This window comes from Carassius auratus, unplaced genomic scaffold (genome assembly GCF_003368295.1).
Source record: "Carassius auratus strain Wakin unplaced genomic scaffold, ASM336829v1 scaf_tig00017056, whole genome shotgun sequence".
Classification (NCBI taxonomy): Eukaryota; Metazoa; Chordata; class Actinopteri; order Cypriniformes; family Cyprinidae; genus Carassius; species Carassius auratus.
This window is the reverse complement of record NW_020524733.1, coordinates 263626-277997: the sequence shown is the minus strand read 5'-3', so window position 1 is coordinate 277997 and position 14372 is coordinate 263626. Positions and strand designations below refer to the sequence as shown.

The 14372-nt window shown below is 40.2% G+C and overlaps 1 protein-coding gene across 2 annotated transcripts in view; it reads left to right on the top strand.

Moving 5' to 3' along the window:
• Positions 1-5972: 5972 nt before the first annotated feature.
• LOC113075419 (gastrula zinc finger protein XlCGF52.1-like) overlaps positions 5973-14372 on the top strand; it is a 49921-nt gene continuing 41521 nt past the window's right edge. Inside the window, exon 1 of one of the 2 annotated variants that reach the window (XM_026248138.1) lies at positions 5973-7029. In XM_026248138.1, the coding sequence (XP_026103923.1) occupies positions 6001-6990 (990 nt within the window). In that variant the 5' untranslated portion in view covers positions 5973-6000 and the 3' untranslated portion in view covers positions 6991-7029. The remainder of the gene's footprint in view (positions 7030-14372) is intronic. The other variant, XM_026248139.1, reaches the window with a different exon arrangement.

Here is a 14372-nt window from a genome sequence, read left to right as displayed (position 1 = left end):
AGCAAAATCGTTCACTTGTGGCAAGGACAAAACTGGATACATCATACGATTTGGGTTAGCACCACACTTCAAGCAGGAGCTCATCAACACCATCAACAAGGCTGGCCAGTTTGTTTTAATGTTTGACAAGTCGCTCAACCAGTCAACAAAAACTAAACAACTTGATGTCCACATTCAATTCTGGGAAGATGACCATGTCCAATCTAGGTACCTCCTGCTTAGTTCTATATACTATATTTTATTTATTTCATTTTCAACCTGTTATGTGTTTTGAGGAGTGTCATATTAATAAAGATATGTTCTGGCTAGGTACCTTGGCTCTCAATTCTTGTGACACGGAAAGCTGTCGACCTGATATGTGACAAGATCAGTGTCTGTGGGGGTGTTTTGAAGGTACCTCTTACAAAGGAGCTCATGGCTTTAGTAGCCTGTGCAAGGTCAAGGTACAGGAGTTACCCTGAAGATGCACGGAAGAAGAAACCGAGTTCCACACAGGACCTCAAAAGAAAAGCAATGCAAGAGGAGATAGAAGACCTGAAACGGAAACGAACGTTCTGACAGAGATGTGCGACTCCCTCCAAACAGATGCTGATAAGTTAGCCGAGCAGGCAGAGGGGAAATCTGGGACATTAATGGCACAACTGATCACGAAGTTCAACATCCTCAGAAGACGTAGTAAAGAAAAATGGAACGAATTGGTCCAAACTGAGAAGCTGCTGGAAACAAAATCAGAAGAACTGAGGCACATGTCAGCATGATTGTTGTTGAGGGTGGAGCAAAGTTTTGTTTTGTTTTTTAATAAACTTTTGCTTTGATTTACTATCCCAGCCTATTTGATTTTTTTTTTTGTATCAGAGTGGTCTATAGTCTTTATCACAAACTTAAACTGTTTCGTTAAAAGTATCACTGATGTAAATGGTTACACCTTGAAGTGGCGGTGAGGTATTAAAAAATATTGAGAAGGTCTTGGAAAAAGTCTTGAAAAGGTATTAAAATTAACTTCAAGATTTCTGCATATACCCTGAAGAGTGTGTTGTAATACACATTTAACTTTTGAGTCACGTACACGTTTATCGAACCGCAGCCTTCCCGTTGTTTTTTTACAACTATTTTCCCCCTAATATAGCCCTACAGCTACTTTTCGCTAACAAGATTATGCGTTTATTCAGAGGATGTGTGCAGGAAAAAGTGGAGAAGACCCGAGTGCTCGATCAACATGACAGTGTTACATTAAGCAGAAGTATTTCAAAAGAGTTAAACCTGTATCCTGTTTTCTGGGTAGCATTGAGAATATCATTATATATTGTTGCAACACCTCCTCCATGACCAGTCTGACGGGGCTCATGCTTATAACAGTAGTTTGGTGGAGTAGACTCATTTAGACCAAAATAATCATTTGGTTTTAGCCAGGTTTCAGTCAAGCAGAGTAAATCAAAACTATTATCTGTGATAATTTCATTTACAATAACTGCTTTGGGTGTGAGTGATCTAATATTTATGAGCCCAAACTTTAAAGATTATTTTGTTCATTTCCTTTGCATGTTTCTGGTTTAATCACGATACGATTTTTTTCTAGAGCCTACATTAAATTTATATTTTGACCTCACTATTCGGGGAACAGACACAGTCTTAAAGGTGCCATCTGTAATGTTTGCCAAAAAAAATCAAGTCATACTCCACATTCCGTAACAGATGGGGGCAGTATGCCTCAATAAAGTGAATTGGTCTACTCTAGAGTAACAAACGAGAAACGGCATAGTCTCTATGCTCCGCCCCTACTTTCACAACAACACTACAGCCATAGCCGAAGCCTGACTGTGCGTTCACAACGCCGGCGTCTAGAGCGTCAAAATCGCTCTTGCCGCTCTGCTCACGACGCTGCAGAAAGATTTGTGAGCGCTCAGACGCTCTAACGTAGATCGAATGCTTATTTTGTATTTAAAGCAGCCGCAAAGCAAACAAGCTTGTTGATCTCGTGCAGACTAACCACAAGGAGTTATAACCTAATTAAATATTGTTGTGGACGAAATATTAGGATCCTTTACTTAAAATGAACAATCTCATACACCTTGGTCCACGTATCACTTTTAATTTATTTTTTATGTCCCTGTAGGCAAACAGGGACACATCATAGATTAATACAAACGCTTTATTCTGCTTGAGAACTAATGTGCCAACTCTCAAGCATTCACCGTGAGACACACGGAATTGACCCTTTTCACACGCTTTCACGCCACACATCAATTTTTTCACGCACAGAAAAACCACGAAGCAAAGAGGACACGGAGACCAACAGACTAGACAGAGCAGGTTAGTTATGATAATAGGGCTGTGCAAAAAATCGAATGCGATTTTCATGCACCTCTCATCAGTAAAGACGCTCCTGTAATTAGAAGTATATCTCCAGCCTGTGCGTTCAGATCAGGGTTGCCAGGTTTTCACAACAAATCCTGCCCAGTTGCTTCTTAAAACTAGTCCAAAACTAGCCCAATCGCGTTTCCGGGAGTTTCCCCGATAAAAATTGCTGCCCGGATTAAAATATAAATTTTTGGGAAGGGTTTCCCTGGTAAAATTAGCATTTTAGGGGCTAAATATCACATTATTGGTATTGGGATTGCTTCAAACCGCGGACATGAAAAACAACCGCAGACTTGGCAACACTGGTTCAGGTGGAGCGGCAGTAACTGCACAGAGCCTTAGTCTACCGACAACTAACACAAAATCGCTTTCAAAATCGACAAAGAATCGCCTGCGATTTTAACATCGATGTTGTGTAGATTGTCAGTGAATTACGGCTCTGTGTAGTAAATGCCAACCAGTGTTGCCAAGTCTGTGGCAGTTGTTTTTCATGTCCGCTGGTCACAGCGACCCCAATACAAATAACGTGATATTTAGCCCCTAAAATGCGAATTATACCAAGACAACCCTGCTAAAAAAAACTATATTTTAACCCCGGGAAGCAATGTTTTATCGGGGAATCTTCTGGAAGCGAGATTGGGCTAGTTTTGAGAAGCAACTGGGCAGGATTTGTTGTGAAAACCTGGCAATCCTGATCTTAACACACGTACTGGAGATATACTCCTAATTACAGGAGCGTCTTACTGATGAGATGTACATGAGTAAAGACATGCACAGCCCTATATAATAAAATGGGTAACGTTAAGTTATAGCTAGCTAATTATCAAACGCAGCTACGGTTAGCCATCGCTAACATTAGCACGTTTATCGAACAGCCTTCGATACATTTCTATGTTATAACTTCCCGAAAACAAATACACAAACATATAAAACAAACTTCTAGCGAAATACTAAAAGCATCTAACTTGCAAGTTCTGAGTCGAACCTCATTTCTTTCAGGTCCATCAGTTGTCTCCAGCGATTAAAAGCAGTGCCGATGTTTACTCTGGTATTCTTATCGGATCTGATTTGTGATTCCGAGCGCGGTTGTTTCCCTGTAGCGGGTGTTGGTCTCTTGCGAGGGGTTGCAGCTATCCTTCCGCTCTCTTCTCTGAATTGAAAGTAGTGGGCTGTACTTTCCACACGATTGACATCAGGTCCAGGTACGCCCTGCGAGTTATTCGTGTATTGTAGGTTGGCTGGTGGTAATGTTGCCCGCATACCGCCTCCCACGGCCGAAACTGGTATTACAACACCTGCCGGGCCGGGGTTAGTAATGCTAATGCTAATTAAGGTTGATATCTCTGCAGCACTATAACTTGACATTTTTTTTTAATGACATCATCGCCCTTATTTCTTCTCATTCTTTTTATGCGTGTAGATCATTTAAGCGGGTGGAACAAAAGTCATCATAATAGTTATTTGAAAATTGTCTTACTAGTCACATGGAGCGAAGTGTCCTGGAGATGTTGTAAGAAAGCAGCTCCGGTCCAACTCTGCTGGGGTGTAAGCCATCAGCGCGAAACAGCCTGGGACGCTCCCAGAAAAGGTTCTAGCTATTAACAAATAGCAGTTTCTGTTGTTTACACCATGACAACAACCATTCATTTAAAGCAACAAGTCTACTGAACTTTTCGTGTCCTCGTCGATACGTGGGCAGTGGTCCTGACACGACGATCGTCGCCGCGGGCGTCGTGCTGCGAACTGTCTCGATCAGGCTGCTGAAGTCCCTCTTAAGTGTCTCGGTCTGCTGAAACGTGGTGTCATTGACCCCGACGTGAAGCACGACTGCTCTGGGGCTCACGTCAGCCTTCAGGATCACGGGTATCTGCGCAGAAACATCGAGAACACAAGCACCCGGCAAACAATGAGTGTGCACTTTACCTTCGGCTAACGTAGCACGGACGTGTCGGACGATGGAGTATTCGATGATCACAGCGTCGCGTCCCGTCTTGCGGTGGGGAGCGAAGCGGTTCCGGATGGAGATCTCGACGACTGGAGGGGGAGAAGTCGACGCCCGGGGCCTGGCTCGCATCCTTCGCTGTGGATGCACCCAGGGTCCGTGGTGTCCCGGCGCCGGAGTGAAGGACATCTGGGAAGATCGCGTCCTGGGTGCACCGGGCCTGTGCAGAGAAACACACGTAGTAGACATGGTGGGACTGTTAACAGCACGCTGATCGCTCGAACGTGTCCTCGCCTGCAATCAAAGGTAGACATTCATCCGCCATTAAAGCAAGTAATAGTGAGTACAGCAGTGGTAATGTGTGTGAATAGAGTATTAGCAATGTAAGCGCAGTTAGCAGCAACCACGCCGCTGATGCTAACGGGCTATAAGCTAATAGTGGACCCGGGAGATCAAAATAAAAGTAGTGATAACGAGGCGCTCTGATTGTTTTTGTTGTAGAATACAATAGAGGATATATTCACACGTTATATAAACGGAAATTATGGTATTTAAAATTGATTTTTAAGATAAAAATAGTCCATAAAAAGAATATAGTGACGGAACTCAACGCAGTATGGGCACCAACAACAAACAGGAAATGACGGCAAACAGGAAGTGACGCCAACAACAAACAACATAATTAATTCCTAGAAAGAAATAGCAATGAAGCTTGGTGTCGACTACCCGGAGTTATGCAAAAAGTGAAGCAGAGAAACATCCGAGACAAGTTTTCCAAAGCCATCAAAAGAATGAAAGGAAAGAGTAAAGATATAAGGTAGCAAGCACCAAATACAAGTTTCAAATAAATGTTACACCATACTGCTGCTGTTGTTCTTTCAATAAGCAAATGTAAAGGGTATACAGTAAATGAAATGCAAAATGAACATACGATAATAAACCTTTGTTTTTATCAAAACAATTTATCCAGTTTAATAAAATGAACGCTAATAAAATAAAGCAACAAACTGATTCCAATATTTTTTTTCCCACATCATGCTAAAGTTTTAGACCTGAGACATTCACACATCTCATGAAGGACTGATTATGGAATGGTTCTTTTGTATTGCAAACATGATACTTGACTCTGAACTGCTGATAATCATTATTCTTTTGTCTATAATCTGACCATTGGTGCCCGTCTCACACCTAGTTTGCCTACACTTCTTAATTTCATTGTTGTTTTGTTTAGGGGATACACGGGAGCATTGTGACACGTTTACATTAATCTACACCCCACCTCCAGCAGCGCGGGGGTGTCGAATAGTTCGTTAACAGTATACCATCCCTTAAACTTTTCTAACTTCTTTTTGCCCCGAAAAGAAGAATGAAAACGAACTTCGTTTGAAGTATATCGAGGGACTTAAGGGTTCTTACTATAGAAACGTGGGATTTGTATCTAATGTTTTAAAATGTTTAATAATTATTATTATTAAGTGTAACTGGAAGAACAATGTACATCACTCCAGTAAAGATTCAGGGACATTACATTTATATATGTATCAAAATTATAAAAATATTTTGTATAGCACTTGTCTACTCTTAACTATTATATCAAGGTTAATTTTGTCTTCTTTTAACATTTCTCTCAGTGATTTGCTAAAGTTTTTTTTTTTACTTTTATTTTAGAGTTGATTGAAGAAAACGAGGAGCATGAAGAAATGAATAAAGAGGAGCAGAAGCAACATGTCAAAACTGGAGAAAACTCTTTGAGTCGCTCTCAAACAAAACAGAAAGATTTAAAGAAGAGAAGAGACAAGAAATCTTTCACCTGCACTCAGTGTGGAAAGAGTTTGAGAAGCAAACATGGTCTTGAGATGCACACGAGGATCCACACTGGAGAGAAACCATACAGATGTGATCAGTGCGGGAAGAGCTTCAGACAATCATCAAACCTTAAGAGACACATGAACATCCACACTGGAGAGAAACTTTATAATTGTGATCAATGTGGCAAAACATTTTTGACGGCTTCAAACCTGAACAGTCACCTGAATGTTCATTCAAAGGAGAAACCACATTCATGTTTATGTGGAAAGAGGTTTTCACATCTGAAGGGTTTAAAAGTCCATCAGAAGATACACACTGGTGTGAAAGAATATATGTGTTTTGAGTGTGAGAAGACTTTTATTACAACTGCAGAATTGAAGCAGCACCAGAGGATCCACACCGGAGAGAAACCTTACAAGTGTTCACACTGTGACAAGAGATTCAGTCATTTAGGATATCTGAAATCACATGAGAGGATCCACACTGGAGAGAAACCTTACAAGTGTTCACACTGTGACAAGAGATTCGGTCATTTAGGAACCCTGAAAACACATGAGAGGATCCACACTGGAGAGAAACCTTACAAGTGTTCACACTGTAACAAGAGATTCGGTCATTTAGGAACCCTGAAAACACATGAGAGGATCCACACTGGAGAGAAACCTTACAAGTGTTCACACTGTGACAAGAGATTCCGTCGGTTAGGACATCTGAAAAGACACGAGAGGATCCACACTGGAGAGAAACCGTATCACTGCACTGTATGTGGGAAGAGTTTCCGTAATTCATATTCTCTACTTAAGCATAACAAAGAACATTCACAGTCAGTAGTAGGGGATACACAGACTAATCGACTACTCGACATCAATGCTCTGCCATGATGCTTTAAGCTTGATGTTGATTAGTCGCTGGTCCTATAGATGGCACAACAGGATGCTTGAAATTGAACGGGAGAATGCACATTTTAAACAGCTTATTGTACAGGTAAATTAATCACTGTTCTAATCTAATGCGCTGCTGCACTGTAACACACACACACACACACACATAGACTACAGACAGTAGCTCGTACATCACACATGCACAGAATCATTCAGTGAGGAAATGTACTGTCATCTCTGTTCTGTTTTTTCTCAATAAAATAGCTTAGAAACTGGCTCCTCATTCATTCAAATCACTCTCTTGGTACTTTGGTGTCATACAATGATCGGTGCACAGCGACGCTTCAAGTTGAATGAACAAACAAACACCTAAAATGTACGTGTATTTGCATTCCTTTGATCGTTCTTTGTAGATCTCACCTTCTCACACGGCACGATGCTGGACGATTGGTTGATTATGTACCATACCTGCTACAGGCTTATTTGTTCATTAAGGACGTGATCAGCGACTAGTCGACTTCGACTAGACTTTCATCACATAAAAGTTGACTTTAAAAAAATCAGAAGTCGTTCAACCCCTAGTCAGTAGATCATCTTCAGATCCAGCACATTCAGGTCTGATGACTCATCCTCACAATAATGCATCAAGGAATAAAATATCTTCTGTATAAATCTGTCCTAACAAAGAAACATCATCTAAAGTCACAGTGAATAAAGTTAATCTTCAAGACCAGCACAGTTTCAACTGTAACATTTTTATGAGGCTTCAGGTCTGAAGAATCACCTGAAAGTTCATAAGAAAGAAAAACCACATTCATGTTCTTTATCTGGAAACAGTTTTTCACATCTAAAGTTTAAACGTTCATCAGAAGATCCACACTGGTGTGAGAGATCATGTGTGCTTTGAGTGTGAGAAGACTTTTATTACAGCTGCAGATCTGAAGCGGCTCCAGGGGATTCTCACTGGAGAGAAACCTTACAGTTTCATCATTAATGACGTGATCAGCGACTAGTCTACTTCGACTAGACTTTCATCACATAGAAGTTGACTTAAAAAAATCAGAAGTCGTTCAACCCCTAGTCAGTAGATCATCTTCAGATCCAGCACTTTCAGGTCTGATGACTCTTCCTCACAATAATGCATTGTAACACTAATGAGCTGATGGTATTTCAGCCATCTGTTCCATATTAATGAATCCTGACTCTAACACATTCTGCACTCAAAGACCAGAACTTGAGTAAACAAGGACCTTCGTTGTTTACTTAAGCCACCATTTTGGGCGCCCTGAAGTCAGCCACTTCCTGCCTTGAGTGACAGTTATTACACCTATTAAGAAATTCCAGAGCCTCGTGGGCGAGCCTCAAAGGGGACATAAAACCCCCCACACACACAAACACACACACACACAAACAAACCTTTCTTAAGGTTCTGTATCTTCGTCATTTTATTAATATGTATTTTGAATGTTTGTGTATTGCATAAAATGGTTAATCCTTGTTATGCGAGGATTATAATTTTACTAGCTTATAAATTGGAAATGTTTCTCCTCATTTTAACTTTCTCAGATAGAGTCATGTTTTTGTAACTCTACTCCTGACCACATCGTAAAACTTTATGATCCTACTGGGAAACAGAACAGGAATCAAAGCTGACTCTTAGAAAGAGAATAGTAAAATCTGCTCAAATGTATTCTAAACGTATTAATAGGGCCGGGACTCGATTAAAAAAATTTATCTAATTAATTAGAGGCTTTGTAATTAATTAATCGAAATTAATCGCATTTTAATCGCATATAAATATTTGACCTGAGAACAGTGAGCAGTAATTTTTTTTCACAAGGATTTATAGTATACCATTGAATAATGACTGAATACATAAGCTTAAGTAACAAAATATTGTTTATTTTTGTTCAACCAAGTCTAGCTGACCAGTGCAATTTTTGCCATTAAGTGTAGCAATAGCATATTTAGAAACAATTTAGAAATAGTACATTTCAGAAATTCAGGTAGCTTATAGGTGCTGGAACCTTCTGTAAAGTGTTTTTTTTTTAAAGTAAAACACAATAATGTCAATTACATTCAGAATATTGGAAACACTGACTTTTAGAAAACATCTCTCTGTTGCTTCAGAGGCCATAACATACTAAGTCCAACTCTCAATAACCTTAGCCAAAACAATAAAGAGTTCAACATAAACTGCCAGTTGCACCAACAAAATAATACATAGTTCAACATAAAGTGTAAAGTCCACGCTAGCTGCTATATGTTTTGCGTTGAGGTGATACTTGAGGTTCGATCATGTGCTGCGGTGATATGCGAACGCTAGTTGGTGCTCCAGTATAATCGGTCTGCCGAAACTCATCCAGTGAGAAACGTTCCGCGGTGCAAAAATAAGTTATAAAAAATGCGGGAATTTTTTTTCTGTAATTAATTAATCTTAATTAACGCCTTAAAGTCCCGGCCCTACGTATTAAGTATTGCTTTTTCGGTGCATTGAGATGTTTCCCATATAAATTGGGACTATCTGCAATTTATTAGCATGTGCTAATCTTTAAATGTGTGTAATTCTACATTTGAATGTAACTTCGTGTTTCTATCAGTTATATATGTACTGTTTGTTGTTTTTGTAATTGTCATGTTGTGACCCAACTATTCCCCTGTGTAAAAGGTGTGAAAAATGTATTAATCTGGAATTATGAACTTGCTAGAATATCACTGCTGAGGTCTGATAAGCCCCAAAGTTAGTAGGGTGGGTGTTTCCACAGAGACAAAGGAACTTTTTCCCGCTTCAGATCGCGGACGTTCATTGGTTGTTCACGCGAACAGAGGCGTGAACCATCTCAAGCCATAAGAGCTGACCGAACAAGGTCCGTCTCTCTTCCTTCTCTCACACGCTGCTAACTGGCTGCTGTCTGAGTTTACATAACCGAGCTCATTCTGTGACCACGCTGCCCCCCCCCCTCTCTCTCATTCATTCTCTCTCTCTCTCTCTTTCTTTCCCTTATTTGGATTCCGTTATGTCTTGTACAAAGTTTACTGTTTGTATTGTCGTACGCGTATTTACTTTGTGTGATTTGTAGTTTGATGTATTATTAGTTCAATTATTAAAAACCCATATATTCATGATTGCCTTTGCCTCCACCCCGCTCACATTACGAGTCACTGAGATGTCTGATCTACCTACAAGCTTTATTTTGAGAAACTAAATTTATCATAATGATAGGATAATGTTTTCATAGCCAGATAATATTTTTCCTTGAATTATAAGAAGTGATAACTTTATTGAAAATTGATAAGTTAATCTTACGGCCGTTTGCTGGACAAACCACTGTTTGATTTGCAGTAATTTACAGTAAGAGATATTGTAAGAGACTTTGTAAGTCCAAAATGTTATTACCTCGTGTTGGAAAGTTAATGTGTTGGTGTATTTTTGGAAACATACTCTTTAAGTAAGCATGGTTGAAATCCCCAGCTATGATGAGAAAAGCATCGGGGTGTGCTGTCTGCTGCTCACTGATGTGCTGGTACAGTTTATTTAGTGCGTCGTTCCTGTTGCTGATAAAGTTGAAGGGTGAAATATACACCAAAATGAGCAGTATAGCAGTATATTCCCTCGGCAGATAGAACGGCCGGCACTTAATAATCATAAACTCCACCAGGGGTGAGCAGTGTTTGCTGATCACAACAGTATTGTGGCACCACATTGATGTAAACACAAGGTCCGCCGCCGTGGGTTTTTCCTCCCGCGACGAGAGCTCTGTCCGCTCGATAGCACGTCAGCTGTTCGAGCTGAATAGCGCCGTCTGGAATGCTGTTGCTGAGCCATGTTTCCGTGACCACAAAAACACAACAGTCTCTTACAGTTCTCTGAGTTGAGCGTAGTAATCGAATGTAGTCCAGTTTATTGTCCAACGAGCGTATGTTAGCCAGTACGATGGTGGGGATAGATGGTGTGGGTTAGCCGTTAGCCTAGCCCGGATACCTCCGCGCTTACCCCTCTTCTGCTTCCTCTCACACCGCTTGTTACGCCTCCGCTGTGGGCGAGATGCAGTAGTGGGGGTCGTTGGTGTAGGGCTCCATAGCAGAACGAGATTCTACAGCTGTTCCGCGTGCACGGAGTTTAACTTTAAAAATGTGGTTCTGCCGACATCTAGCAGAAACTCGCGACTGTATGCGCGCTTACTGACAGGTAGACGCGATGACGACGAACGAAAACACTGCAACTCACAAGACATAAAACATGAAAACACCGTTCTGTCGGGACAGAGAAAAGCCGCTGCGTGTTGACGTGCCACCATCTTGGCAATTCACATATATGCCGCGTTTCCACTGAAATTACCAGGACCAATTGTACAAGGAACTTTTTTTTCCAGGAACTTTTTTCCCCCAAACTGGTTGCTTTCCAGCACGGTCAAAAGTACCTGAAGATTGGGCAAATAGTTTAGTTACTTAGGTCTGATCTAGTTTCTCAACACAAAGTATGCAAATTTCGGACTTGCATCCTCTGTAGTTCGCACTTTGCGAGTTCAACTAGGGAGTGTGATCTCCGGCAGACGGGACGATGCAAGTCCGGTATTTCTGCAAACAGCAGCGCACTTATAACATCAGTCAGCTCGCCCTGGCAACTGCAATTTTCCTCACTGTATATTTACAATAAGACGAAATATGATATTAAACACCACTGCCTCCTTTCGTTTTCATTTAAACATATTAATAGCCGCAGAAATGTAGTTCAGGGAAATGTGTAGCCCTATAGCCTACATTACAAAATATTATATAAATCAGTATTGCCTCTTTTTATTTTCATTTGAACATATCAATAGATTAATTGAATAAAGACCAGCTTACTTGTTAGATCAATGCTATCTCATGAGTATTTTGAGGTGGCTAATCCATACAAATTTGTATGACCTCACTCGTGCGATTTTTATACGATTTGTCTAAACCCCATTGTTGGTTAGGTTTAGGGGCGGGGTGTAGGTCAAAAAGTTGATATATGTGAGAAATGTATTTATTTTTTTGCAGTTTTCACAAGTCAGTTTATATGAGTAGAACAGACTGGTGGTCGTACATAAATTTCGATATTTATTGCACGTCAACATACAGCAAGAGTTTTATCCTGCACTTCAAGTATTATCTTTGTAAGAAAAGGGTTTTTGGCCACTAGCTTTGTAGATGTGTGTCACACATTACATGTACACATTACATGCACGTTCTTGCCTTTGACCACAATGAATTTGAAGTAGTGCTTATATCTCCACCTTGAAAATACAAATTTTTCATCGGATTGCTCGTGACTCACCATCTCTGCTGCTGCGAATCTCTGTGTAACTGTTGCGTATGTGTGTTTGGCGCCGCTGGCATGTGTGCCGGCATGTGTGTAAAAACACTGGCTCTGATAGGCTACCATGAAACACATGACTCTGCCTTAGCCAATCATAATCGCTTATCTCGTTATTAACCCACCTGCTCACTCGCTGAGCCAGGGGTGCGTTCGGATTGCATAGTTTATTAAATCAATGCATAGTAATGCACCGCATTTAACGTTCAGTAACATTAACCGCATTGTAATGATGGGAAAAGTAATTAGTTAGATTACCCCGTTACTGAAAAAATAACGTCGTTACCTAACGCCGTTCTTTTAAACGCCGTTATTCCAAACACTGGTGAGTTGTCACCTTTTGAAGAACTTTGTCCACCGAACTGCTGTTTTATTAGTACCCAAAGATCTGCTGGTAGAGGTGGTGGGGTTGCAATGGTTTTTAAACAGTCACTTAATATTCAATCAGTTTCTGTTCAAACTTTTTTATCGTTTGAAGTACAGTGTGTGGTATTACAGTCTAATTCATCTCTGCTGTTCTGTGCTCTCATCTATAGGCCACCTAATGTTGGAAGTAATTTTACCAGTGAGTTTTCTGAATTTTTAACTTCTGTTGCCCCGTTGTATGATCTAATGTTGTTTCTGGGTGATTTTAATATACATCTTTGCTGCCCAGGGCATCCTTTGGTTGCCGAGTTTTGTAATATCTTAGACTCGTTTGGTTTTTTCTCAACCTCAAATCAAGCAACTCATGTTCTTGGTCATACACTTGACCTTATAATGTCACATGGTTCCTCTGTAGTTGATGTTGTCATTGATGATGCTTCATTTTCTGATCACAAACCCATGCTTTTTAAGGTTCCTGCTGTTATCTCTGCTACTGTGAATAAGCCTGCTGATTTTTATTCTCCTTTTATTAATTCACTGATTGTTTCTCAGTTTAATGATAACTATCTAGCTAATGCTGTTGAAAAATCTATCTTACATGCTGAAAAGGCATCCTAAGGGCTTGATGTTTTGATTTCTCTGTTTTACACAGTTTGTTCTAATATCTTAGATTCTATTGCTCCTTTTAAAGCTAAACAACCTAAGATAAAATCTTATTATTGGTTGGATGACAACGCTCGCTCTCTTAGACAGGCGTGTTGTAAAGCAGAGAGAAGATGGAAGCATGATCATCTTACTGTGTCTCTTGAGATTTTTAAAGATTGTCTGGTTAAGTTTCAGAGCACTGCTAAATCAGCAAGATCGACCTTTTTCAGACCTGATTAGCGCACACTGTCACAGACCTAGGGTTCTTTTTTCCACGATAAATGTATTTATTAATTCGAAATCCCAGTTCTCTAGGGAGCCATCAGCAGGGCTCTGTGAGAAATTCTTGGCATTTTTTGTTGACAAAGTGAGTGCCATTCGCTTATCTTTTACTTCACCGCTTTCAGACCTGTCTTTGAACTCGCCTGGTAGTTCATTTTTATTTTGCCATTTTCAACATGTCTCTTTAATAGAACTTTCCGATCTCGTTAACAAAATGAAGTCTACTAATTCCTCACTGGACATTGTTCCTTCTGTAATCATAAAAGCAGCTTTTCCAGTAATTGGCCCTAGTATCCAAGTGTTGGTTAACTCCTCTTTGGACACTGGTGTGGTTCCGAACTGCTTTAAGCATGCGGTTGTTCAGCCTTTGCTTAAGATACAAGGTTTGGATGAAAGTTGCTTTAACAATTTTCGGCCTGTCTCAAAGTTATAATTTTTGTCAAAGCTTTTGGAAAAAGTTGTGCAGTTACAACTGATCACATTCTTAAATACAGCTAATTTATTAGAACCTTTTCAATCTGGGTTCACTACTTATCACAGTACGGAGTCTGCTTTGCTTAAAGTGTTCAATGATATTTTGATTGCAGCTGATTCTGGTAAAAATGCAGTATTGATTCTACTGGATCTTACAGCTGCCTTTGACACCGTGGATCATAATGTTCTTATTTGCCGTTTAGAACATCTGATTGGTATCAGGGGCACAGCCTTACAATGGTTTAGCTCATATCTCAAAGATAGGTCTTTTTCT